This window comes from Myotis nattereri (assembly GCF_964212035.1).
Source record: "Myotis nattereri genome assembly, chromosome: 19".
Classification (NCBI taxonomy): Eukaryota; Metazoa; Chordata; class Mammalia; order Chiroptera; family Vespertilionidae; genus Myotis; species Myotis nattereri.
Window position 1 is genome coordinate 3,110,410 of NC_138095.1, and position 27,669 is coordinate 3,138,078.

Sequence of the window (27,669 nt, forward strand, 5' to 3'; positions counted from 1 at the left end):
AGAGAGAGAGAGAGAGAGAGAGAGAGAGAGAGAAATTGATGTGAGAGAGAAATTTTGATCAGTTGCCTCCCATACCACCAGAGATTGGACTCACAACCTAGGTATGTGCCCAATCAGGAATTGAACCCAACCAACTGAACTGCACTGACCAGGGTTCTATTTTTTTCTTGATGGGTATGGTTAAATGTTTATCAATGTCATTTATCTCTTTAAAGAATCAGCTCTAGGTTTCATTGATATTTTGTATGTTTTTAGACTTTATTTCACTTACTTCTCTCTGATCTTTATTACTTCCTTTCTTCTACTCACTTTGGGCTTTGTTTGTTGTTCTTTTTTAAGTTCCTTTAAGTGTAAATTTAGATTGTTTATATGAGATTTTTCTTATCTTTTGAGGTAGGACTGTAATGCTATGAATTTTCCTCTTAGGACCGCTTTCACTCTATCCCATAGGTTTTGGGTTGCGATCTCATTTTTATTTTTTTCAAGGTATCTTTTGATTTCTCCCTTGATCTAGTTTTAAACCAATCCATTGTTTAGTAACATGTTATTTAGCCTCCATGTTATAAGTCTTTTTCAGTGTTCTTCTTGTTATTGATTTCTAATTTCATACCATTATGGTCAGAAAAGATACTTGATATGATTTCAATGTTCTTAAGTTTATTGAGACTTTGTATTGTTTTGTACCTTAGCATATGGTCTATCCTAGAAAATGTTTCGTGTGTACTTGAAAAGAATATGTGTTCTGCTGCTTTGTGGTAAAATGCTCTGAAGATATCAATTAAATCTATCTGATCGTGTGTGTGTGTGTGTGTGTGTGTGTGTGTGTGTGTGTGTGTTTACCAGATTCAAATTATTATTTTTTCTGGTAAAAACAACAACAACACATAACAAAATTTACCACCTTAATTATTTTTTTAATATATTTTATTGATTTTTTACAGAGAGGAAGGGAGAGAGATAGAGAGTTAGAAACATCGATGAGAGAGAAGCATCGATCAGTTGCCTCCTGCACATCTCCTACTGGGGATGTGCCCGCAACCCAGGTACATGCCCTTGACCGGAATCGAACCTGGGACCCTTCAGTCCGCAGGCCGACGCTCTATCCACTGAGCCAAACCGGTTTTGGCGACCACCTTAATTATTTTTAAGTGCACAATATAGTATTATTGACTTCATGCATATGATTGTGCAACAGATCTCTCTTTCATCTTGCAAAACTGAAACAACCATTGACCAACAACTCCCCTTTCTCCCTCCCTCTCCAGCTCTCTGGTAACCACATTCTACTTTTTGTTTCTTTTTTTAAATAAACTGTTTATTGTTGATAGTATTATATGTAGATATCTCCCCTTTTTCCTGCCTTTACTCCCATCCTCTCAGATCCTACCCACCCCCCATGTCTTCACTACCCTATTGTCCATGTCCATGAGCCATTATGCCTGTAATTATATAAGTTCTTTGGTTTATCTCTTCTCATGCCCCCAACCCTACATCGAGGTATGTCAGTCTGTCCCATGCCTCCAGTAGATGAATGGATAAAAAAGCTGTGGGACATTTACACATGGAATACTATGCAGCTTTTAAAACAGAGGGATCTCTTACCCTTTGGAACAGCATAGATGGACCTGGAAAATATGCTAAGTGAAATAAACCAAACTGAGAAAGAGATATATAACATGATCTCACTTATTTGTGGAATCTAATGAGCAGAATGAATTGATCAACAAAATAAGATCTAGTGTATCTTTTAAGGCCACCGTGTTCTTGTTGATTTCTGTCTGAAAGATCTACCTATTGGTGTCAAAGGAGTGTTCACATCTCTTACTGTGACTGTATTACTGTCAATCTCTCCCTTTATGTCCACCAAGATTTGCTTTACATATTTAGGTGCTCCCATGTTGGATGCATGAATGATTACAAGGGTTAAATCCTCTTATTGAATTGCTTCTTTTATCATAACGTAATGATTTTGTTTGTCTTTTGCTATATATAGCCTTTGTTTTAACGTCTATTTTATATTGCTACCTCTGCTTTTTTTCCCTTTCAATTTTCATGAAATATCTTTTTCCATCCCTTTACTTTTAGTCTGTGGGCATCTTTCATTCTGAGGTGGGTCTCTTGTAGACAGCATATATATGGTTCTTGTTTTCTTATTCATTTAGCTATCCTATGTCTTTTGATTGGAACATTTATGCAATTTGCATTTTATTATTATGTTTTTAATCCTCAACCAGAGGATGTTTTTCCATTGATTTTTAGAGAGAATGGAAGAGAGAGGAAAAAACAGAGAGAAATATCAATGTGAGAGAAACACATCGTTTGGTTGCCTCCTGCACACATCCTGACCAGGGCCAGGGCTGGGGAGGAGCCTGCAACCAAAGTACATGCCCTTTACTGGAATTGAACTCAGGACCCTTTGATCTGCAGGTCAATACTCTATCCACTGAGCCAAACTGGCTAGGGCCAATTTGCATTTTAAATTAATATTGATAAGTATATATTTATTGCTATTTTATCCTTTTAACAATGTTTGCCTGTTTCTTTTTCCTTTCCTCCTCATACTCTTTGTCCTCCTCATCATTATCATCCTCCTCCTCCCCCATCCTCCTCATTATTATTATCATCATTATTAAAGAAGGCCTTTTAACATTTCCTGTAATACTGGTTTGGTGGTAACAAACTCCTTTAGCTATTTTTTTTGTCTGGGAAGCTCATTTCTTCATCAATTTTAAGTGATAGCCTTGCTGGGTAAAGTAGTCTTTGTTGTAGATTCTTGCTTTTCATGACTTTGAATATTTTATGCCAATCCCTTCTGGCCCAAAATGTTTCCATTGAGAGATCAGCTGACAGCCTTATGGGAGCGCCCTTGTAGGTGACTGTCTTTCACTTGCAGCTTTTAAGATTCTCTCTTTGTCCTTAATCTTCAACATTTTTATTATGATGTGTCTTGGTGTGGGCCTCTTTGGGTTCATCTTGCGCGAGACCATTTGCACTTCCTGGGTTGTATATCTTTTTCCTTCGACAAGTTTGGGAAGTTTTCAGTTATTATTTCTACAAATAGGTTCTCAGTCCCTTCCTCTCTCTCTTCTTCCTGTACCCCTATGAAGAGGATGATGTTACACTTTCTGTTTTTCCAAAGGTCCTTTAATCTATCTTCACTTTTTAAAATTATTTTTGCTGCTCTGATTGCGGGTTTTCTGCCACTTCATTTTCCAAATCACTGGTTAGATCCTCTGCTTCATCCAGCCTATGGTTTATTTTTTCTAGTGTGTTCTTCATTTCTGACTGGTTCTTTTTTATGGTTTTATGTCCTCTATCATACTGTGGTAAGTTTCTTGAGCATTCTTATAACCATTGTTTTGAACACTATTTCTGATAAATTATTTCCCTTCATTTCTTTCATTTAGCTTTTTTTTCTGGAGATTTCTCCTGTTCTTTCATTTGAGACAAGTTTCTTTGTCTTCCCATTTGGTAGGGTGGCCTTATGTAGTATGTGTCCTGTGGGATGCAGTGGCACAGTCTTCTCGATCACCTGTGCTGGGTGCTCCATGAATAACCCTTGTGTGTATGTGGGCCCTTCTGCTGCAGTTGAGTCTTGATTGCTATTCGCCCATTAAGGCATGGAGTTGACCCTCAGGCTGCCTGACTGTGAGGATCTGCCCGAACACAGTGTACAAGCTGCTGTGCAGATGCTGACCACACAGAGCAGATTTTGCCTCAGCAGAGTCTTGTTCCTGCCGCGATCTCCCTGTGGACGTGCTGCTTGTGATCCTAATTGGATCCTGCTCTGGTGTTGTCTGATGCTGGACACAGGGTGTGTTGGTTCTGGGGCCTCTTGGGAGAGACTCTGATGCAGGCCAATGGCAGACGCTGCCTGTGACTGGCCCTGGGTAATCTGTTTGGAGACACAAAGTGATCCACAATCAGTGGCTGCCTCTGCTGGGCTTGGGGGTGCATGCAAAGGACCAAGCTGCCTCTCAAGGCCTGTTTCCACCAGCATCACGCTTGGGGACAGGTCAGCAAAAGGCCTGCCATCCCCGAGATCCACCTCTGCCTCCTCTGCCTGCAGCAGCCTGTGTGGCCAGGTCATTGAGAGAGCCTCTGCCAGTACTTGAGCTGCACGAGGTGGGTTCTCGGTGAGTCACCAGGTAGAGGCTATTGCTTCCCCCCAGGCTGATGCAGTGTGGAGGTGATTGCTCCACCCACGAAAGATGGCACGGGTGGTGTGGGAGAGCAACTCTGCACAGGGATCCCGGTGACTTCCCTTCGGCTTCCTCCCAAGAGCCACAAACCGCAGTCTCTCCTCACATGACTTGAGTCTGCTCCACTCTCCCTCCACCAGAGCCCAGGGTGAGCGGCTGCAAAAGAGCTATGTGTGTTGGCACTCTAAGAAGGTGCCTGTATGGTCAGTGGACGCCGTCTCTCCCGGCAGACAGAAACCGCACTGCTTTTCACACTGGATGTTATGTGGGCGCCTCTTCATGGCTCTGATGCTCTTGGCTGGGGAGCCCGGCATTGGGTTGAGACCCCACTTTCCTGAGGGAAGACTTTGGCAGCTGAGACATCCTTCCAGAATCTCAGCCATCGCCTGCAGGAGCGGGGCCAGCCCTTTTCACTTCTCTGCCCTTCCTACCAGTTTCGATGTGGCATCTTCTGCAAATCCTTTGTTGTAAAGACTTCTATTCAGCTAGTCTTCATTGGTTATTCAGGTTGATTGCTCTGTATTTTAGTTGTAATTCCAGTTTGATCCTGGGAGGAGGTAAATGTAGCTTCCACCTACTCACTGCCATCTTGGGTCCCCTCGAGTCAATGATGGTTTAGATTTAACTGATTGCTTATTAATGTGGTTTTAAAAAATATATTTTTATGGATTTCAGAGAGGAAGGAAGAGGGAGAGGGAGAGAAACATCAATGATGAGAGAGAATCATGGAACAGCTGTCTCCTGCACGCCCCCTATTAGGAATCAAGTCCGAAACCCGGGCATGTGCCCTGACCGGGAATGGAACCATGACATCCTGGTTCATAGGTCAATTCTCAACCACTGAGTCACACCCACCTGGCATTCATGGTTTTGCCTCATATTCTTTCTTCTATTTTATTCTTTTTTCCTGAAGTGGATTCTCTAGAAGTTCTTTCAGGAAGTATGTGTGTCACTTGGTAAACTTACCTGAAGTTACTTTATCCTTTATCTTAAATTATAGTTTAACCTGATAGAGAATTAACGTCTTTAAAAACATTATTTTTCTATCTTTTAGTTTGTGTTTTTATATTATATTTTATCAATATAATTATTCATTTTGTTTATAATCTGTCTATTTTTCTCTTGTTGGTTTTAAGGTCTTTCCTTTGCTTTTAGTATTCTGAAGTTTCACTGTGAATTATCTAGGTATGAAATTATAAATCCTAATTGTTATTCTTCTATGATCCCTAAATCTGAGGATTCATCTCTTTCATAAATTCTGAAAAATTACCACCAATTTTCCCTTTGAATATTATGTCTTCCATATTTGCTTTATTTTTCCTCTGGAAACATCAAATGCATATATATTAGATTCTCTTACTCTAGTCTCTGTGTCTTTTTTAACTCTGTTTATTTTTCAGCTGTTATCTCTCTGTGCTTCTTTCTGAGAAGTTTCCTCTGATGAGTTTTCCAGTGAAATAATTCTTGAGTTATAAATTTTAATGAGGGTAATTTTTCTGTCTAGAATTTTTATGTGGTTCTGATTAGAACCTTCCTGTTCTTTTTTTCCACATTTGTTTCTCAGGGTTTTGATTTCTTCTTTCATATCTTTAATAATTTTAAACATGCTTACTTTATGAATGTTATTTAATATTCTATTATCTAAAGTTCTTAGAAATATTTTACTGCTTTGTGAGTGTGTGCATATTTGTCTGTTAACTCTCATACTTGGTAGAATATGTCCTCATCTATTCTAGGATTTGGGATGGTTTAGATTTAACTAATTGCTTATTAATGTGGTTTTTAAAAAAATATTTTTATGGATTTCAGAGAGGAAGGAAGAGGGAGAGAGAGAGAGAAACATCAATGATGTTTTGTGCGTGACAGTGTATCCCTCCAGAGAATTTTTTTGTTTCCCCCATTACTACAGAGGCACCCCAATTCCAGGATCATTTTTATGTTAATTTCTTTGTGTTAAATTTCCATGATTATGTGGGTAAGGTAAATGTGAACCCTAAATATTTTCCCATGGAAATTCACAGAATTTGTTTTTTTCCAATTCAAAGCCTAGACCAAGACAGGTAGGCTTGCCCTGTCGTTTCTCAAGTCTGGTGAATGAGCTTCTCACCACTCCGCCTTTGTGTTGAGGATGTAGCTCTTTGAGGGTTGCAACTTCATACAGGCATCTCCTACCTGATTCCCCACCTCACATGGGGCCATGGTTTCACATATCCAGCTCCAGTGTTAAACATTAAAACTCAGTAGACGTTTTGGACCTAATAGCTTCAGCTTATGCAAAATCTGCTTTACTTTTAGGGTTGTTGTTGTTTTTCTTTATTTTTTGGTCTTTGAAGATTCCCTGCTTCTCATACAAATTCAACTTTATGTTGAAAAGGATTTTTGTTTAATTTTTTTTGTGTGTGTGTGTTTTTTTTAATTAAATCTTTATTGTTCAGATTATTACATTTGTTCCTCTTTTTTCCCCCCCATAACTCCCCTCCTCCCAGTTCCCGCCCCACCCTCCGCCCTCACTCCCCACCCACTGTCCTCATCCATAGGTGCACGATTTTTGTCCAGTCTCTTCCCGCATCTCCCACACCCCTTTCCCCCCCAAGAATAGTCAGTCCATTCCCTTTTTATGTCCCTGATTCTATTATAATCACCAGTTCATTCTGTTCATCAGATTATTTATTCACTTGATTCTTAGATTCACTTGTTGATAGATGCATATTTGTTGTTCATAATTTGTATCTTTACCTTTTTCTTCCTCTTCCTCTTCTTAAAGGATACCTTTCAGCATTTCATATAATCCTGGTTTGGTGGTGATGAACTCCTTTAGCTTTTCCTTATCTGTGAAGCTCTTTATCTGACCTTCAGTTCTGAATGATAGCTTTGCTGGATAAAGTAATCTTGGCTGTAGGTTCTTGGTATTCACCACTTTGAATATTTCTTGCCACTCCCTTCTGGCCTGCAAAGTTTCTGTTGAGAAATCAGCTGACAGTCGTATGGGTATTCCCTTGTAGGTAACTGAGTTTCTTTCTCTTGCTGTTTTTAAGATTCTCTCTTTATCTTTTGCTCTTGGCATTTTAATTATGATGTGTCTTGGTGTGGTCCTCTTTGGATTCCTTTTGTTTGGGGTTCTCCGCGCTTCTTGGACCTGTAAGTCCATTTCTTTCACCAGGTGGGGGAAGTTTTCTGTCATTATTTCTTCAAATAGGTTTTCAATATCTTGCTCTCTCTCATCTTCTGGCACCCCTATAATTCTAATGTTGGTACGCTTGAAGCTGTCCCAGAGGCTCCTTACACTATCCTCGCATTTTTGGATTCTTTTTTCATTCCGCCCCTCCGGTTGGGTGTTTTTTGCTTCCTCGCATTTCAAATCATTGACTTGATTCTTGCGCTCCTCTGGTCTGCTGTCGGGAGTCTGTATAATATGCGTTATTTCAGTCCGTGTATGCTTAATTTCTAGTTGGTTCCCCAACATAACATCGAAGGTCTCATTAGTTTTCTTGTAGATCTCATTAAGTTTATCGGCGGCTTCTAAACAGTTCTTGAGAGACCTTAAAAGTGTGGTTCTGAACTCTATATCTTCCATTGACAATTTTGTTCTGTTTCTTTGTCTCCGCATTTTGTTATGCTTCCTTGGTGCACCCCCTAGTGGTCTTTGTGTGCAGATTGTAGTTAAGCCTTGATTGTTGTAGCTAATACCAGGGAGGGTTTGACCTCCAGGCCAAGTGACTGTGAGAATCAGCTGTGTCTGCAGTGAGAGAACTTCTGTCCTCTAGGGAGGTGCTAATCTAGCCTTTGCCTGAGGCTATCCGGCAAATGCCTCTGTGCAGGGCTTGGGCGGGGCGGGTCACACAGGATCAACAGGGTGGGCTGGAGAGAGCAGTTATGGCGGCTCTCAGTCCTGTCCCCAGGGGCTCTGCCTCTCTGAGTCCCAGCAACCACTGCAAACCTCGGAGAGAAAGCTGCACTCGCTCTGACCGAAGCCAGACAGTCCCGCTTCTCCCGTTTGAGTGTGGGTCCCTAAAGACTCACCCGTATCTGGAGCTCAGAGTCTGCAACTCCCTCCCGATTGAAAACGCCAACCGCACCCTCTGCCACCAGCCTGCTCCGCGCACTCCGCACCTCAGAATTTGACTTCAGCACTGCGCCTCCTCTGAGTGTCCGTATGCGTTTCTCTTTCCTCCTAGTTGTAGGACTTCCACTTAGCCAGCGTTCCTGTGGTTCTGGGTGATGTCCGTTCCATCTTTTAGTTTCACTTTTGAAGTAGTTGTTCAAGGCAGCAAACTCCGGCGTTAACCTATGCCGCCATCTTGGTTCTCCAGATTTTTGTTTAATTTAATTCAACATTATTAGGTATTTTGAAGTGGAAAGTTCTTTGATTTTTCAAAATGGAGTTTTTCTATTTAAAGTGCAATAAATGAAAGTTATAAATAAAAGGTGGATTATTCTAAAGATAAAAATAGCCCTAGTTAGTTTGGCTCAGTGGATAGAGCATCAGCCTGCGGACTGAACGGTCCCAGATTTTATTACGGTTAAGGGGGCATGCAGGAGGCAGCTGATCAATGATTGTCTCTCATCATTGATGTTTCTATCTCTCTTCCATCTCCCTTCCTCTCTGAAATCAATAAAAATCCTATATAATAAAAGGCTAATATGCAAATCGACTGAATGGCAGAACAACCAGTTGCTATGACGTGCACTGACCACCAGGGGGCAGACAATCAATGCAGGAGCTGCTCCCTGGTGGTCAGTGTGCTCCCACAGGGGGAGCACCTCTCAGCCAGAAGCTGGGCTCACAGCTGGCAAGCAAAGCAGCAGTGGTGGGAGCCTCTCCTGCCTCTGCGGCAGCGCTAAGGATGTCCGACTGACTGCTTAGGCCTGCTAGCTGTCGGTCGGACATCCCCTAAGGGCTCCCGGACTGTGAGAGGGCACAAGCCGGGCTGAGGGACCACCCCTCCTCCCAGTGATTTTAAAAAAATGGAAGTATTTTGAGTTAAGAAATTAGTGTATGAAAAGGTCGTTAAAGTGATTTATGGAGTAAGAAATATATCAAAATAATGATTGCTAAAGAGTTCTGTGCTATGTATGTATCAGGTTTTATTAACATCTGTGCTTTTTCCGTAAGGAACTTCCATCCTTCCCCCGACAGCCCCCCTGCGGAGTCCCCAGGCTCGCGGCTGGGGCGGCTCATGGAGCAGCACCAGCAAGCCTTGGCGCAGCTGGCGGAGGTGCAGCCCGGCGCAGGGGCCTCGACCCGGGTCACATTCCCACCCATTCTGCCAAGAACAGGAAGCGAATCCCAACTCAGCTCCGAGAAGAGCCGAAGAAACGAGCTGAAAATAAGCCGTGCCAACTCCGAAGGCTATCTGTTCCAACTGGAGAAAGGGAAAACGCACAGGAAGCGCAGCGTTAAGGTAACAGCCCCTGGCCAAGTACCTTTTCCTTTGGCTCACACAGACGGACCTTGATTTTCCGTCGCGTCTTTCCAGCCTGGGGTGGGGATGTCACCCCTGAGCTGAGTCCGAGGGGTCCTCCCCGGAGCCCGCTCCCGCCTGAAATGCCCCCCGTCCCGTCCCACCACCCCCCCCTTCCTGAGGCTGCTGCACAGGAATGCCCACTTCCACTCCTGCTCCGTCCGGGCAGGGCTACACCTGCAGAGGCAATAGCCCCTTTGCCACACGCTGACACATCGCACCCCCAGAAACGCTCCCCACGGCCCCCTCACCCCGAGGCAGGGCTGAGTCCCCGCCAAGAAGAGGAAGGGGGGCCGAGTGAGTGGGAGCACGGTGGCCACTGCGAGTCCCCTCCGTCCACTGTCTCCCCACCCGAGAACCGGGCCAGGCCCGGGCTCAGCTCGGCTCCTGCAGCCACACGCTCAGGAGAGTGGGAGCTTCTTCCTCCGGAAGCTGCGCATCTCCCCGGGTTCTTTCCACAGGAAGGTGCACCAGGACCAGCAGTCTGTGCGCTTGTCTCTCCCACTGAGTCTGCACCGTTAAAGAGGGGAATTGAGGGAGGGAATGGCAACGTGCAATGTTTAGGGAGAAATGAGGGCCCTGGAGGGAGCTGTTTTATGGCCTTTGCCTTTGTCCCGTTGGAAGCAATAGAACCCCTCAGACAAGATCACGTGCTTCAGGGGTCGCAGTCAGAAGCTGGAGGGGTGCTCTGTGTAGCGGGGTGCTCTCACTGGAGAGGCCTGTGATGGGAGGGAGATGTGCATGCACGGGTCATAGAGGAGGGAATGGGCGGGGCTGGAGTCATAGAGGAGGGAGTGGGCGGGGTTGGGGTCATAGAGGAGGGGGTGGGAGGGGCTGGAGTCATAGAGGAGGGAGTGGGCGGGGCTGGGGTCATAGAGGAGGGAGTGGGCGGGGTTGGGGTCATAGAGGAGGGGGTGGGCGGGGCTGGGGTCATAGAGGAGGGGGTGGGCGGGGCTGGGGTCATAGAGGAGGGGGTGGGCGGGGCTGGGGTCATAGAGGAGGGAGTGGGCGGGGCTGGGGCTCATAGAGGAGGGCGTGGGCGGGGCTGGGGGTCATTGGGGAGGGAGAGGGCGGGGCTGGGGGTCATTGAGGAGGGAGTAGGGGGGACTGGGGGTCATTGAGGAGGGAGTGAGCGGGGCTGGGGTCATTGGGGAGGGGGTGGGCGGGGCGGGGGGGTCATAGAGGAGGGGGTGGGCGGGGCTGGGGGGGTCATTGGGGAGGGAGTGGGGGGGGCTGGGGGTCATTGAGGAGGGAGTGAGCGGGGCTGCGGGGGTCATTGGGGAGGGGGTGGGCGGAGCTGAGGTCATTGAGGAGGGAGTGGGTGGGGCTGGGGTCATTGAGGATGGAGTGGGCGGGACGGGGGTCATAGAGGAGGGAGTGGGCGGGGCTGAGGTCATTGAGGAGGGAGTGGGTGGGGCGGGGCGGGGCTGAGGGAGGTGCACGGTGATGCAGGTACAACAAAGGCTGCCCCCCAGCGCTGAGGGCTGTGAGTGGGGGTGGCCCTCAAAGGCAAGGGGCCAGGCTCTGGCTGCCCGACCTGGACCAGCCGTTGGCTACTGAGTGCCCTGGGAAGGGCTGTGACTTGGGCGCGGGGAGCGCCTCAGCTGTGAGTCACACCACCGCTCGCCAGCCGCTCCCAGAGGCCCCCCCACAAGCGCGTGGGAAGCCACCTCACCTCGCTGGACGTGCATGGGTGGGATCCCAGTGGGAGCTGTGGTGGGTGCTGGTGTCAAGAGAAGGCACCCATGTAAACGGCCTCAGGGTAACGTTGCAATTTAAATGGGGGAAGAGGTGCACGGATGGAGGATCGGACACGCCCCTGCCTGGGGGTCGGCAGGTTCAGGAGACAGTTGTGAGCCGGTCTCAGAGGATGGGGGAGCGTGAACTAGAGGAGGGAGACGGGGGCGCACTCGGGGCGGGGGCCCAGCCTGGGGCGCAGACAGAGCCTGGGAGCCCGCGCTGTGCCCGGGGCTGCGGAAGGTGGAGAGGCAGGTGGCCGCTTCCAGGAGCTGGTTTATCATTTGAAAAAGGAGGGCTCAGCCCTGGCCGGTGTGGCTCGGTAGTTAGAGCGTCGGCCTGTGGCCTGAAGGGTCCCGGGGAACCCCGGTCAAGGGCACATGCCCGGGTTGCAGGCCTGATCCCCAGTAGGGGGCGTGCAGGAAGCAGACGAACGATTCTCTCTCATTGATGTTTCTGCTTCTCTCTTCCTCTTCCTTCCTCTCTGAAATCCAGAAAATATATATATATATTTTTTTTTTTTAAAAGGACGGCCTCATTGTGGGTGGGGGCAGGGAGGACGGACACACTGAGGAATGTTAACGGTGATCAGATTGCAGCCGGGCAGACGACCTTGGGGGTTTTAAAGTCAGCGCACCCTCCTGTGAGGCCTTCCGAGGAAAAGGAAAGGGCGGCTTTGAAGAGCAGAGGAAACTGGACTAGGCAGACAGCGTGTCCATTAAAGAGAAAAGAAAGGCTGGCCTGGGCTGCGACGTGACTGAGGTTGATGGCTATGAAACGCCAGCCCACTCCTGCCACCCCCCCACCCCCGCCCCGGCCTGTGGAGCAGACACCAGCTTGCCCAGCCCACCGCCCAGCAGGCCTGTCCCCAGCGTCCTCACAGCCACGTGGGGCTTCCCTGCTCCTCATTCTGACTCCACTCCCTCCCGCCCTCTGCTCTGCTGGGGCCATGGCTCCTGCCCCGGCTGTGGAACCACGACGCGCACTGGGTGACCCCCATTTCACTGTAAGAAATATGTTTCTGGGATCACAACCACAACCCCCTCCCCCTCCCACCCCACCCCCGCCACACACACACACACAGAAACCTCATTGCGTGGCAGGTCCTGAGGCAGCATCACACCATGTGAAGCGTTTCATAGATAACGTGGTTTTGTAGACGAGCCTAGGAGGCCAGACCCCCGCGTTCTCATTCCTGCAGGGAGTGCATCCAGGGCTTTGGGCCCAGCACGTTCTCCAGGGGGGATGGTCTGTTCGCTCCACAGCGCCTGTGCTGCCAGGGCCTAGAGCAGCCGTGGGCAAACTACAGCCCGCGGGCCGGATCCGGCCCGTTTGAAATGAATAAAACTAAAAAAAAAAAAGACCGTACCCTTTTATGTAATGATGTTTACTTTGAATTTATATTAGTTCACACAAACACTCCGTCCATGCTTTTGTTCCGGCCCTCCGGTCCAGTTTAAGAACCCATTGTTGCCCTCGAGTCAAAAAGTTTGCCCACCCCTGGCCTAGAGGCAGCTCAAGCACCCACATTGCCAGGACCTTCCGAGTCAGGGACCTGGCCAGCTGCAGGCTGTTGAAAGCGGGAGCTTTCATTGCACTGAAGGTAGCAATTTCGTTCCTGAAGGTGCTAATCGGCACACTAAGACAAAGAGATTGCCCTGGACTCGCCCTGATCACGCAGGTGGCCCCGGACCAGGAGAGTCTCAGAGGGAGAGGGAGGCAGAGTCCAGTCAGAGCACAGTCACACCTGGGGCAGGGGTTCAGGTCCAGGCCACCCCAAGGGCACAAGTATCACAACACAGCCGGCCACAGGACGCCTTTGGCTTCTGGGCGCATACGAAAGGCATGTCTCCACTATCCTTAGTCCCTTAAGTGTTATGTCACACAGGGTGCACACACCTTCATTAAAAATACTGTATTGCTGAAAGTGCTGACTATAAGAAAGAGAATGCCAGCTCCCTTCCCCCCCCCCCCAACCCCCATGCTTGCTGGGCAGGGTGAGTGGGTACTGACTCAGCCACCCGCAGTTGGCATCCCTGCTCCAGCACTAGGAACTGTGACCTGGGCGGCTTATTCCTTCACCTCAGCGCCTATTTCCTCGCATGCGCAGTCGGGACTGTCCTTCCTTTGTGGATTTGGGACGTGATTAAATTAATTGATGTAAAGCCTTCGCTCGCAAGGACCAAACAGCAGCTAGACGTCCTTCCCTTTCCTTCCTCCTTTCCCAACGGTCTGAACCAGTGGTCGGCAAACTCATTAGTCAACAGAGCCAAATATCAACAGTACAACGATTGAAATTTCTTTTGAGAGTCAAATTTTTTAAACTTAAACTATATAGGTAGGTACATTGTTATTAACTTAATTGGGGTACTCCTAAGCTGGCCTTTGCTAAAAACGTCCTCAACCTGATTGAGGTGCATTCGCTGAGGTCGACCCCTTCCAACTCTCCCATCCACATTCGTCTTGTATACTTGTTTCAGATAGATGAGTGTGGATGGGAGAGTTGGAAGGGGTCGACCTCAGCGAACGTACCTCAAAACAATGTACCTCCCCCGCGCTGCATGCATACCCTGGGGCCCGCCTGCACCGCGTCTCCCGTCGCCCACCCGACCGACACCCCCCCACACACACTTCTTCTAACGCCACTTCTTCAAAATAGACTCGCCCAGGCCGAAAACTGACTTCTGCGCATGGGCCACGAAGTTTCAATCGCACTGTACGTGCGTGCCCGCACGTGGTATTTTGTGGAAGAGCCACACTCAAGGGGCCAAAGAGCCGAATGTGGTTCTCGAGCCACAGTTTGCCGACCACTGGTCTGGACTGTTCACTGTGCAGGGCAGGAAAGGCCTGTGACAGCCCAGCGCGGGCCCTGAGAGCTGGGGGCGGGCAGGAGGGAGGAGGCAATGGCAGGCACTGCTTCCCAAACCCTCTCCCCCTGGGAAAACCCTCCCTCCTGCCTTCCTCCCGAAACGTTACACCCATCCAGATCCATCTTCTCCACCCAACACCTTCCCCGTCCAACAAATACACAGAAGCAGCTTTGTCCTGGCAGCTACTCCAGAAGCAAGATGATCCAGAAGGGAGCCATGCGTCTGGGACAGCAGGCAGCCAAGGCTCACTGTCCAGGTCATGCCCAGTCGCTAATCAGCACATCTCGTGGTTTCCAGGGAATCGACTTGAATCCCATTAAAATTTGAGGCTGTGTAAAGCGAATAGGCCCTTCTCCTCACAGTTCCGCTGTGAGTCCAGGCATTGTCCGCGCCATCAGATCCAGACTCCAGCGGTAGAGATGACCATGCTGCAGGAGACGGCAGCCCAGAGCACCTGCCGCAGCTCCCCCACCCCCCCCCCCACACACACACTGCTCCCCCAGACTCACTGCTCCCCCAGACTCACTGCTCCCCCAGACTCACTGCAGCCCACAGCCCGCCCGGTGGCTCTGGTGGGCCGGCGGCTGTGGCACAGCCTGGGCGTGGCTGCGTGGCTGCTCCGGGAAGGGTTTAGTGGATTAAGTTTAGCAGCTGCAGAGCAGCTTCCTCCTTTGCCCTCCCAGTGTCTGAGGCCTAATCTGTCCTGTTTCTCAGCAACATTGGCACGTTGATATGTTGGCACATTGGCACCTCTGAGGGGTGATTAGAAAAGAGCCTGCTGGTCCCCCCCTCCCCCCCCCCAAGCAGGGACATGTCCTCGTTCAACGTCGTTTCCCGTTCTGGCCCACTTTGCCCCAAGTTCACAGTAAGTCACTCCTCCAGCTGGAAGTGTCCTGAGTTACTTGCAAACGTCTCCCATCGGGAGAACCTCATGCCGCCTCTGCCTGAGACCAGCGCTAAGGCTCAAGGCAGTCCGGGCTCAGCGTATCAGCAGAGCAGGTCCAGGCAGAGACAGGCCGCCAGGGGCTGAGAACAAGCCTCCGCCTCTGGGAGCAGAGCCCTAACAGAGCTGTCAGTGTTGATTTTTTTTGGGGGGAGGGCATCAAGCTATTGTGACCTTTCAGTCTTGTAACAGCCGAGGAGAAGTAAATCAAAGTAAATTATGGGGATTATTATAAAAGCCTTTTGAAGAGATGGAAAGTAGATTAGTGGCTGCCTGGGGCTGGATTTGCAGGGGAGAGGGGAGCGGCTGCTCATGGTATGGGGTTTCCTTTTCGGGTGATGAACGCGCTCTGAAATCGGACTGTGGTGATGTTTGCACCACTCCATGAGTAGACTAAATAACCACGGAATTGTACAACTTCAAATGGGTGAGTTTTGTGCCGCGTGAAATACCTCAGTGAAGCTGTTAAAAAGACTCGATGGAAAGAGATCAAACAAACTTGCAGCGCTGGGAGCCGATCAAGGTTACTTGAACCAAAGTTAAGTAAATCCAGGCTTTTCATGGCCAGTCACCCGGAGCAAACTCTGTTAGCCATCGCTCTCCCTCCAGACGCGCTCTGCGGGACGCTTCTCCTGGAAGGGCGAGTGTCCTCGGGAGAGAGTCCTCAGGGCACACCCTTCCCACAGGTCAGCAAGGCTAGACCCCCAGCTCATGTTCATTCAAGGCGGGGGTGGGAGCCGGGACTGGGGAGCAGCGAGCGATTATTCACGCCCCACGATGTACCTGTGAGTCCGTGCGATGATTAAAGCCAAGCTGCTCAGACTAAGAATGTGATTATGGGCCCAGCACTTCTTTCTCGTCAGTCAGGACAAATTGGATCTATGATTTGGATACCAAAGGGGCCTCTCCTTTTTTGTTACTGGTTTACTTTGGCAAATAGACAGCAACTTAGTGATTGCAAAACAATCGTTCAGAAGACATGTCAGAAAAAGAACAAATTTGCAGTTGCAAAGTATACGACACTAGGGGCCCAGTGCACAAATTTCTGCACTTTGAAAGGAACTGTGGGCCACGAGGCTGCGGTGGGCACAGGGGCAGGTCTCCACCCACCCTCTGCACCCACATCTGGCCCCTCCCGCCGCAGCCCCAGGTCCCCTGTCTGCCGGCAGCCCTGCCCCAGCTGCCACCACTTCCACATGCTGACGGTGCCGACCCCGCTCGCATCTGCTGACGGTGTGGAGCAATTGGGGTTGGCACCAGCAGCGGGTGCAAGTGGAGCCAGCACTGTCAGCAGGTGCAAGCGGTTGCTGCTGCCCTGATCGCCCCTCAGGAGCAGGGGGAGGTGAAGCCCTCAGGGGCAACTGGGGCTGGCAGCTGCCGCTCGCACCTGCTGACAGTGCCGAATGATTGGAGCCAGCGCCAGGTGCCAGCAGTGGGTGCGAGTTTGGGGCAGGACTGCAGCGCATGGGAGCAAAGAATTTTAAGTAACCACCAGAGGCTCACCCTAATGACAGTGACCGGTGCCCCACCTTGGTCTGGTGCCCCCACTCCACCTGCTCCACCATCCTGCTGTGGCTGATACCCGCCATGTTCCGTGTGTGCCCCCTGGTGGTCAGCACATGTCATAGCAGCCAGTTCGGTTGTTCCGCCGTTCAGTCTCTCTGCATATTAGCCTTTTATTATATAGAATGGGAGCTCACTCAACTATTAAAAATTAACAAAGATTTTTAAATGTGATAATACCCAGCATAATCCAGGTTTAGACAAAAAGAGCATTTGGGATTTTTGTCTTGTTTTTTGCCTTTTAAATACCATATGATTTTTATTACTTATTTTTTTATTTTTACATTTTTCAATTATAGTTTACTTTTAGTATTATTTTGTACTAGGGGCCCAATGCACGAACTCGTGCACCTTGAAAGAAACTGTGGGCCGCGAGGCTGCAGTGGGCAAAGGGGGGGGGTCTCAGCCCATCCTCTGCACCCCTGTCCGGCCCCTCCCACTATGGCCCCTGGTCCCCTGTCTGCCAGCAGCCCCGGTCCCACTGCTGCTGCTCCCACGCACTGATGGCACAAAGTTATTGGAGCTGGTGCCAGCAGCAGGTGCCAGTGAGGCCCGTGCCATCAGTGGGTGTGAGCAGTGGCTGTTGGCCCCGATTGCCCCTGAGAGCTTCTCCACCTTTCCCTGCTCCTGAGGGGCAATCGGGCAGCAGGCACTGCTTGCACCCACTGACAGCACCAAGTGATCAGGACTCTCACCGAGCCCCGGCAGCAGGTGTGAGCAGCAGCTCTGGTGCCGGCTGCGGGTGCAAGCGGGGCCGGCACCAGCATCGGGTGCAAGTGGGGCCGGTGCCAACAGCAGGTGTGAAGGACCAGTGGGACCACAGGTGTGGGAGCAAAGAATTTTCAGTAACCACCAGAGGCTAACCCGATGACAGCGACCAGCGACCCGCTCACCTGCTCCACCATCCCGCCGCAGCTGATGCGCACCATGTTCAGCACTCTGCTGCCTGCTGCCAATGCCCACCATGTTCTGTGTGCACCCTCTGGTAGTCAGCGCACGATATAGTGACTGGTTGTTCCGGTGTTCTTCTGTTCATTCTATTTGCATACCAGGGTTTTATATATAGAGACTAGAGGCCCAGCACACAAAACCACATGAGACACAGACCTGCCGCACCAGCAGGACCCAGACTCCTGGTGATCAGTCGTTTGGTCATTACGGCGTTATGGCGTTACGGCCGCAGGCTTTTTATATATAGACTAGAGGTCTGGTGCATGAAAATTCATGCACTGGAGGGGGGTCGCTCAGCCTGGCCTGCCTCCTCTCACAGTCCAGGAGCCCTCAGGGGAGGGAGGCGACCTAGCGATCAGGGGAAGGTGACGCCCCATCACACCTCTGCTGCTGCCACTGCTGGCAGCACAAGCCTCAGCCAGACCTGGTTACCTGAGCCTCTTCTTTGGGGAAAAATCTTTTCATGTCCTCTGCACATTTTTCAATTGCATTGTTTTTGTTTCTGTTTTTGAGTTGTATAAGTTTCTTATATATTTTGGATATCAAACCCTCATGGAATATATAATTTGTGAATATATCTGGTATTCTCCCATTCAGTAGGTTGCCTTTTTATCTAATTGGGTATTTCTTTTCACTGTGCAGAAGCTTTTTAGTTTGATGTAGTCTTATTTATTTTTGCTTTGTTTCCCTTGCCCAAGGGGACATATTTAAAGAGATATTACTCAGACTGATGTCAGATAGTTTATTTCCTATGTTATCTCCTAGGAGTTTTATGGTTTCAGGCCTTACATTTAAGTCTTTGATCCATTTTGAGGTTATTTTTGTATATGGTATAATAGAGTGGTCCAGTTTCATTTTTTGCATGTATCTGTCCAGTTTTCCCAACATCGCTTGTTATAAAGATTGTCATGCCCTAGCTGGTTTGGCTCTGTAGATAGAGATTTGGCCTACAGACTGAAGGCCTGTAGTTCAGTTCTGATTCAGGGCACATGCCCAGGTTGAGGGCTCAATACCCAGTAGGGAGCATGCAGGAGGCAGCCAACCAATGATTCTCTCTCATCATTACTGTTTCTATCTCTCTCTCCTTCTCCCTTCCTCTCTGAAATCAATAAAAATATATATTAAAAAAAAAGACTGTTGTTACTGCAGTGTATATTTTTACCTCCTTTGTCACACATTGTTGACGGCATAAGTGAGGCTTTATTCTGTCTCTCTATACTGTTCCATTGATATACATGTCTATTTTTGTGCAAGTGCCATACTGTTTTGATTATTACACCTTTGTAGTATAGTTTGAGATGGGGAAGCCTGATACCTCCAACTTTGTTTTTCCTTCTCAAGATTGCTGTAGCTATTCGAGGTCTTTTGTGATTCCATATATCCATGGTATATTATTCCATTTATTTGGGTTTCTTCATTTTTTCCCTCAGTGTCTTATGGTTTCAGAGTACAGATCTTTCACCTCCTTGGTTACATTTATTCTTAGGTATTTTATTCTTTGTGATGCAATTGTGAATGGTATTGTTTTTTCCATTTCTTTTTCTGATTGTTCATTATTATTGTACTAGAGACCCAGTGCACAAAATTCATGCACAGGTAGGGTCCCTAGTGGCTTCCAGCTGCCGGCCAGGGCCTCCCTTCCCCTGGCTGCCTGCCACCACAACTGCTGCCCAGGGCCAGGGGGAGGGGCCATGGGCGGCTGGCTGGCCAGCCCCACCCCCTGGTCAAATTTCCAGTTGAACTCCTGGTCAAGGGGACAATTTGCATATTAGGCTTTTATTATATAGGATAGAAACATGACAGATTTCTGTATATTAATTTTGTATCCTGATACTTGACTGAATTATTTTATTAATTCTCTTAATTTTTGGTGGATTCTTAGGATTTTCTATATATGGTATCAGGTTATCTGCAAATAGTGACATATTTACATATTGGGGAAATGTAAATCAAAACCACAATGAGATATCATCTCACACCAGTCAGAATGGCTATCAACAAGTCAACAAACAACAAGTGTTGGCAAGGATCTGGAGAAAAGGGGAACCCTCATGCACTGTTGGCAGGGAATACAAATTAGTGCAGCCACTGTGGAAAACAGTATTTGAGATTCCACTTCTAGATATTTATCCAAAGAAAATGAAAACACTAATTCAAAAAGATATATGTACCCCTTGTTTATTGCTGCATTGTTTACCATAGACAAGATATGGAAGCACCCCAGGTGTCTATTGGTAGATTAATGGATAAAGAAGTGAGATAGATATATAGATATAGATATAATATATTATACAATTGAATATTGCATAGCAATAAAAAAGAATGAAATCTTGCTATTTGCGAAAGCCTGGATGAATCTAAAGGGTATTATGCCAAGTGAAATAAGATAGACAGAGAAACACATATACAGTATGGTTTATGGTTCCACTTATAAGTGGAATCTTTCTTTTTTTTTAATCCTCACCCGAAGTATTTTTCCATTGATTTTTAGGGAGAGTGGAAGAGAGAGAGATAGAAAGAGAGACATTGATGTGAGAGAAGCACATTGATTGGTTGCCTCCTGCATGAGCCCTGACCAGGGCCCAGGCAGGGGAGGAGCTTGCAACCGAGGTACATGCCCTTGACTATAATTGAACCCGGGACCCTTCGGTCCGCAGGCCCACGCTCTAACCACAGAGCCAAACCAGCTGGGGCTATATGTGGAATCTTAAAAAACAAACAACAACAAAAAAAAACAACTCTCATAAAAACAGAGACCAAAGGGATGGTAAGCAGAAGGGCAAGGAGTTGAGGATGTGTGAAAGGGAAGGGGAATATAGTCAATAATATTATGATACCAGTAAGTTGGCATGGTAACAGATAAATACTATAATTAATGGGTGATCACTTTGTAAGGTATAAAAGTGTCGAATCACTAAAACCAATACAACCAATATAAGATTATATACCAACTATACTTAAATTTTTGTAAATGTCTTTTGTAGGAAACCACAAAAAAGGCACATTTTCAAAAAATAGTGATAGCAAAATACAGTGTAATGCTAAACTGCTTAGTGAAAAAAATTAAATAAATTGTATCATAGTGACAATTTTATAAAAATATGAACAAATAGATCTAAAGAGCAGAAACAACTGTGGTGGTTTTGCCGGGGGGGGGGGGGGGGGTGGGGGGATGCCGCTCTTCTTAAAGGAGAGTATGGCTTTGAAATGCCATCAATGAATAATATTTATACACCTTATTGTTGTTGATTTTTAATGATTTTACAGTAGTCCAAAGGCTTCTTTAGGAAAGTATCTTCTCTCACCTTTTAGAATTAGATGCACGGAAAGCATTTTGACTATAAATGTTTATCACTGTCATTGGGCAGATTCTATTTTCAGAACTTTTTATCCTGGCACTGTAGAAGTGTTGCCTCTGTGGCACATGATGCTGGCCCTTTGAAGCATGGCAGGTGCCGTAGACATGTTGTAGTACCATAGAAATTTTCCCTTCAGCTACAAGTCACAGAATTAACATTTACAGCAACTTCAAAAATATGGGTTCATTTTTCTTACAACTAATCTACAAGTAAGTAGTTGCTAGCATAATGGTTCTACATCTCAAAACATCAGACCAGTGTTTGTATAATTCTTTTGTCCTTTTTTCTTTTCCTGGCCACAAGGTTGCCTCTGAAGCTGCAGCTCCAGAAATCACATCACTCGTCTGTTGTGAAGGGAGAGGGGTGGGCTGCCCCAGGCCACATAAACGCCTCCTCAGATGCACCCTCTACCCAACCAGAAACCTGTCCCTCATACTTCATGGGCAGACCTTGGTGCTCAGTGTCTTTGTGAAAAGAGTCTTTGGCTCTGAGCCTCCAAAATGGGAAATGGCAACGGAGACACTAATGGGTATGGCCTCCGGGGAGTCAGTCGAGAGGCCTCTGTGAGTAAACACCTTGTGATGGTTGGTACAATGTGTGGACATCAGTTCACTGCTGAGGTCTGGGAGTTATGCACGGTAACTGTATTTAACATGAGGAAACGGTGGTGGTGTTTGTTAAGTCTCTGGACTGTCTTCCAAATTCTATCTATGGAAAGGGCACCTGGATTTATTGTGTGCCTTAGGACTTCATTCACAGGAGCTTTCAAAATTAGAAGAATACCGTGCCTGGTCCGGAGATACAGACAGTACCCGCACGGCCCTACAGCGTCACCACCTCGGTGTGGCTGTTCTTCCTCCCTCCCACCAAACTCAGCACCAACCAGGATGTGCCCTAAAAGAAGTACTGTCATCCAAGCCATCTTCTTGGCATTGTCCTCTACCCTCCCCAAGGAAGGAAACCAAATAAACTCACAAACTAAAAAAAAAAAAAAAAAAAAAAGGATTTCGTTTCCCCACAAGGGCATCTGCTATAAGCAGCACGTTGATTTTTTGTTGGTTTGTTTTTAAAATATATTTTTTTTATTGATTTCAGAGAGGAAGGAAGAGGGAGAGAGAAATAGAAACAGCCTATATAATAAAAGGCTAATATGCAAATTGTCCTTTCAATTGGGAGTTCGACCAGGAGGTGGGGCTGGCCAGCCAACCACCCATAGCTCCTCCCCCGGCTGGCCCCACCCACCCTGATCAGGGGCGGAGCTGGCCAGACCCCACCCATGCAAATTCGGGCACTGGGCCTCTAGTGATGTCATAATATTCAAAAGACAGTAAGAGTCTAGGCATGACCTACAGAGAAACTCATTTGATCCAGTGTGAGTTGGATATTTTAAAGGGTGCAATTAATTTTACATAACTCTTATTAGTATTTTTATCTTTGAAGGGACAAAGTAACATGAGGCAATTGATTATGACACTTGAGCACAGTAACAGGCAGGAAAAACTCAAAAACTCTCCTGACTGTGGGATAAATTGAGGTATTCTTCAAACTGCTGCTTTTGATATTAAAACCAACTTGCTGCCCTTGCTGGTTTGGCTCAGTGGATAGAGCATTGGTCTGTGAACTGAAGGGTCCCAGGTTCAATTCTGGTCAAGGGCACATGTCTGGGTTGCGGGCTCGATCCCCATTAGGGGGCGTGCAGGAGGCAGCCAATCAGTGATTCTCTCTCATCATTGATGTTTCTATCTCTTCCTTCCTTCTCTTTGAAATCAATAAAAATATATTTTTAAAAGACTATACATAAATTAACAGCAGCAGCAAAGTGGTCATGTACATGTTACCAGTATATTAAAAAGGTTAACAACAAAACAGCACTTTGCTCACTTGAGATTTTTTATTTATGATGCTCAGATTTCAAATTTTTAATTTCAGAAGTGGAAGGTGAAAACACGTTAGCTAACCAGCTACAAAATGCCAAAGAAACTATTACCAGTCACTACCATTAGAGCGGAGGGTTGCCAGGGAATGCACCCCTCCCCTCCCCTGCTGCTGTGGTGGCTGTGACAACTGTGGGGGGCAGACAAGTCCTTAAAAAACTGTCTCTGTGAATGTGTTTCTAGAGTTCCAAGCTGAAAGGTTATCAGAAAAGAGACGTGAAGCTTGGAGGCCTTGGACCCGACCTTGAGGCCATCAGAGATAAAGTGAGTGCGGCGTGCATTCAGTGTGTTTTCAGGCTGGGATTTGCCCATCTGTCTTTTAGCAAAAATGTCTAAGATGCCCCCCAGAACCAAGCCCTCAGTCAAGTGTCTCACTCTGAATAGACACACTTCTGAAATATCACCGGTAATAGAGACCCAGGCATTCCTCTTACTGTAAAATAAAATTACTTAGCAATCTTGTTTTTCGTATCCACCTTTCAGTTTTGAAGGCCGAGCAGAGAAGTGGGGCGTGCGCCTGAAGAGGGGCGTGCGTGCCACGTGCGTGCAGGGCTTTCCCTGGAGTCATCTTGGTAATTGTGCACAGTGGCTGCAGGGCCGACACTTAGGCTAAGAGTTTCCCAGCCCATGGAAAGTGCACCCACTTTATTCTCTTTCCTCCAGTGAAAGGAGATCTTCATTTAATGTGTTTTAACTGCAGTTGCACTCAAGGCATAAAAAGAGAGCACAGTTCAAAGTTGGAAGCAAAAATGAAAATAAATGGGTAAATGCAACAAAGAAGAGGCTGAATGTGATTTAGCCGCCGTGAAGGGGCCCCTGGGTGTGCTATGCAGCCATGTGCCCCCCCCCAACCTCCCTCCCCACCCCCCAGGCTGTTTCCGGGAGAAACATCAACTTAACCATCTCACTGCTCGCCCTCCCTGTGCGGCCGAGAGGCTTTAAATAGAGAACGAAGACATGGCAGGGCCAGCGAGCTGCTGTCACTTTGTTTCTCTGAATAGATGCAGAAATTGAGACAGCAGAAGGAATACGCAAAGCAGGTGAAGGAGTACAACATGAAGACGCTCTCCCTTCTCTCAAGCCCGCAAACAGCAAAAGCCGAGAAGAGCCCCGCCATCTCTCGGCAGAAGGTAAGGACTCGCTGAGGCCGCTCCCTTTCGACTAGAATGAAAAGAAACCTTAATGAGCTCCCGCACGCTTGTTGAACACAGGGCATGTTTTAGCTACCACCATCCCTGCCGCTGCCCATCAGTCACAGACACGGATGTAAACACGATAGACACACACACATATGGTGCCACCGGGTTAGCCTGAAGTTCATTATTGCCTTTATTCACCTGCACGTTTCCTTCTAAGTGTAGTAGCCCTAGGTCGCCACACCATAAAAATCAAGCGGGAGGGTGGTTTCTGAGTTCATCAGGATTGGTAGTTTCTTCCGTCCGTTTTCTTCTCTACGGTTAAGTAAGCCTTGAGGCAAGGGTGTTTTCAGGCTGTTTATGGGGCCTACGTCAAAGCAAAGGCCTTCATTGTTTCTCTCAAGTTCAGTCTCCTACATGTTTCCCACGGGGTTGTCATCTATAGCTTCCTCTATCCAAGAAAAATGATTTCAGAAAATACAGATTCTCTCTCACAGCCATCGTCCTCCAACCCGGACGTGACGCGAAGGAAATGTGTTCCGTGGAGACGGGAGCTCTGCCCAGCAGGTCTGCTCTGGCCGGGAAGGCTGCGGGACCTGGGTGCCTGCGGGAGTGCATACATGTTCTCTTTCACAGACCAGCGTGTGTGTCTATCACTGCCTCCCTCCCTCAGGCCTTGCGGCCTCCATCCGCCTGAGTTATCATGGTGCCACTTTTTATTTTCTTCTCCAACCCATTAATTTTTTATGACGAGATTCCAGACAACAAGTCTGTCATTAGAAACTCACAGAGAAGTCACTGCACATACTGAGAAGCCTGTTTTTTTTTTTTCTTTCTAGGACTTCCATACCATCCATTCCTGTTTTAGCATCAATAAATTCTTATAAAAATATAAAACTGACATAAAGGCAGGTTTAGAAATCATATTTAGAGATATCATTTTATTGTAATGCCTTTTAGAACTGACATCACTCAGAAAAAACCTGCCTTTTCCAGTATCCAGGTTTAGATAGTATACGAAAAAAGAAAAATAATAATTTCGAACCTCTAATAAGTACTTGCTAGACTTCTGAGCGCCCAGGAGCAAGAACAGCTGGTGTCACAATGGCAGTGCGATTTTCTAGAGTGAATCTTGGTCTGAATCAGTAACAAGGCCTCTTTGGACAGAAAGGTCTGTAAATATCTCCTGGTGATGTTTGGTTTTAACAAGACTGCCAGAGCTAACTAGGTCAAATACACGGCAAGTCTATTTCCAAGCACTGAGTAAGCCTCTGCTTTATAAATAACTACAGAAGGCACTTTAAATAGCTAATTCTTGTGTGGCTGGTTTATTTTGTTGAAGCTGTAGGGTATACTGCATTATTTGCATTTTCCATTTGATCTCCGCGTCCATCCACATCTTAGTACATTATTGTAACAATAGTCTTCACTTACATTATCGATAAATATTCCCTAAGACCAGATTTAATTTAAAGAATCCAGGGCTCACTCCCATTTCAAATAAAATTTTTCCTGTATGCTTTCAGGCTTTGGAATATGCTAAGACCATCCCCAAACCCAAACCTTCAAACCTGGCGGATCAAGCGTCCAAGGAAACGAAAAACCCAACCTCTGCTGCAGAAGACACGTTACCTGAAATCTCACTGCTGGGCATCCTGCAGAGCAGACACGAGAGGGAAAAGCAGGCCGTGGCTGCTTTCAAAGTCCTGCACATCGTGTAGCGACATGTGGGGACCACAGTGCCCAGCGGAGGCCCTGCAGCAAGGACGCGGCAGCCAGCCGCTCTGCGTCAGTGATGACCTGTCACCGGGCTGCAGTCCCTGCTTGTGTTGCATAGGATGTAGGACTTGGGGCCCTAGTCTATTATGGTGCCATAGTGTACTTTCTGGGAAGAAATGTTTTAATTATTTATTTTCAAATCAGTTGAACTTTGGGCATAATAAGAATTAGGGAATAAAGCCTTTGGGTTTTATATTGGATCTTTTTATTTCTTAAACAATCTGTGCCCTTCCTTAGCAATGAAAACCATGAAATTACCGAAAAATAAATGTATCAACTTGTGTTTCTCTTTTTTACATTCCCGGTAATAAAAAAAAGTAGAAACGCTTCAGTTTCTACTAAGATGAACTCAAATTGGACTAATAACCAGTATATTTTGAGATACCATTTCCAAAATATTTACAAAATTTTTAAATTTAGCCAAGGGCTTATATATGAGATTGGAAGAGCCCTGGCCTGTGTGGCCTGCTTGGTGTGGGTGTCATCCCATACAACAAGAGGTGGCAGTTTGATTCCTGGTCAGGGCACAAACCCAGTTTATGGGTTAGATCCTGGTTGGGGCGCATGTAGGAGGCAACCAACAATGTTTCTCTCTCATATCAATGTCTCTCTCTCTCTGTCTGTCTGTCTTTCTCTCTCACCTCTGCCCACACATACACTCTACACACTCTAACTCTTGCTCACTCTCACTCTGTAAAAAAATCAATAAGATTTAAAAAATAAAATAAAATTGGGAGGGATGTGTCAGCTACAGAGGTCTCCCCTGAGGAGTGAGGGTTCCCACGTCCACACCAGGCCTCCCAAGCCCAGAGCCAGGAAGAGAAGTCCCTGTCACTTCTGGCTGTGAAAACCAGCAGGGATTGTGGCTGAGACAGAGGCTGCTGGAGTCCCAAGCAGTTCCTCTTAAAGGGCTCACACATGAACTTACTCATACTCACTCCCTCTGAGCTCCAGTGCTGAGCAGCAGCATAAAAGGAACCAGAGACATAAGGGGAGAAACTGAATTGTCTGGCATCAGAGCAAGAACTGAGGGGAAATTTTCTGCCAGAAAAAAATTCTGGCAGTGACCATTGTTCCTTTTCTGAGACCCCCACCTCCCATTGAGCTGGCAGATGGGCACTATATATGAGTCTCCCTCAACCAGGTTCACACTCTTTGCCCCACCCTGATGATTTCCTGAGATCCTGCCCTGCCCAACTTGTGGACCCACCCAAGCCATTTCCAAGTGGCTTTTCCATACAAATGGCCTTTCTTCCTTCATGATTTGGACTTTTCTAAAATCTCTCAAACAAGCAGATCTGACCTCTGTGTACCCTCTACTTCTCAATAAGTTACCCCAAACCTGGCACAGTGGCAGCTTAGCATCTCCTGGGTACCTCCAAGCCCAGCACAAGTGGCTATCTGTATATTTCTCTGTAGCTTGTGCCACGTGGCCCTAAGGAGGGCACAGGCACACCTTGCACCTGGTGGACAGCTTCAAACTACACCAGATTACAACCCTACCACCTCCACAAGTGACATGCTTGAGGGATGGACTTGGTGAGCACCAAAGCCCCACTGAAGCTAGTCCTGCTCTATAGGCTCAACTCCTGAACAGAAATTCCTCTGCTGTAGTTGTAGCTGGTAACTTATAGGCCTGGGGCTCAATCCCTCCCAGTGATGCTAACAGCACTCAAGGCTCAACTACAACAGGACAGTCCACACAGGGGCGCACATGGAGCACCCAGCTCAAG

At 47.3% G+C, this 27,669-nt stretch overlaps 1 protein-coding gene across 2 annotated transcripts in view; it reads left to right on the forward strand.

Annotated features, from left to right (window-relative positions):
- JHY (junctional cadherin complex regulator) overlaps nucleotides 1-26,287 on the forward strand; it is a 102,509-nt gene extending 76,222 nt beyond the window's left edge. Inside the window, exons 5-8 of one of the 2 annotated variants that reach the window (XM_081113756.1) lie at nucleotides 9,316-9,604; nucleotides 23,205-23,285; nucleotides 24,023-24,151; nucleotides 25,684-26,219. In XM_081113756.1, the coding sequence (XP_080969882.1) occupies nucleotides 9,316-9,604; nucleotides 23,205-23,285; nucleotides 24,023-24,151; nucleotides 25,684-25,878 (694 nt within the window). In that variant the 3' untranslated portion in view covers nucleotides 25,879-26,219. Of the gene's footprint in view, nucleotides 1-9,315; nucleotides 9,605-23,204; nucleotides 23,286-24,022; nucleotides 24,152-25,683 lie in introns of both variants that reach the window. The other variant, XM_081113757.1, reaches the window with a different exon arrangement.
- The last annotated feature ends 1,382 nt before the right edge of the window (nucleotides 26,288-27,669 follow it).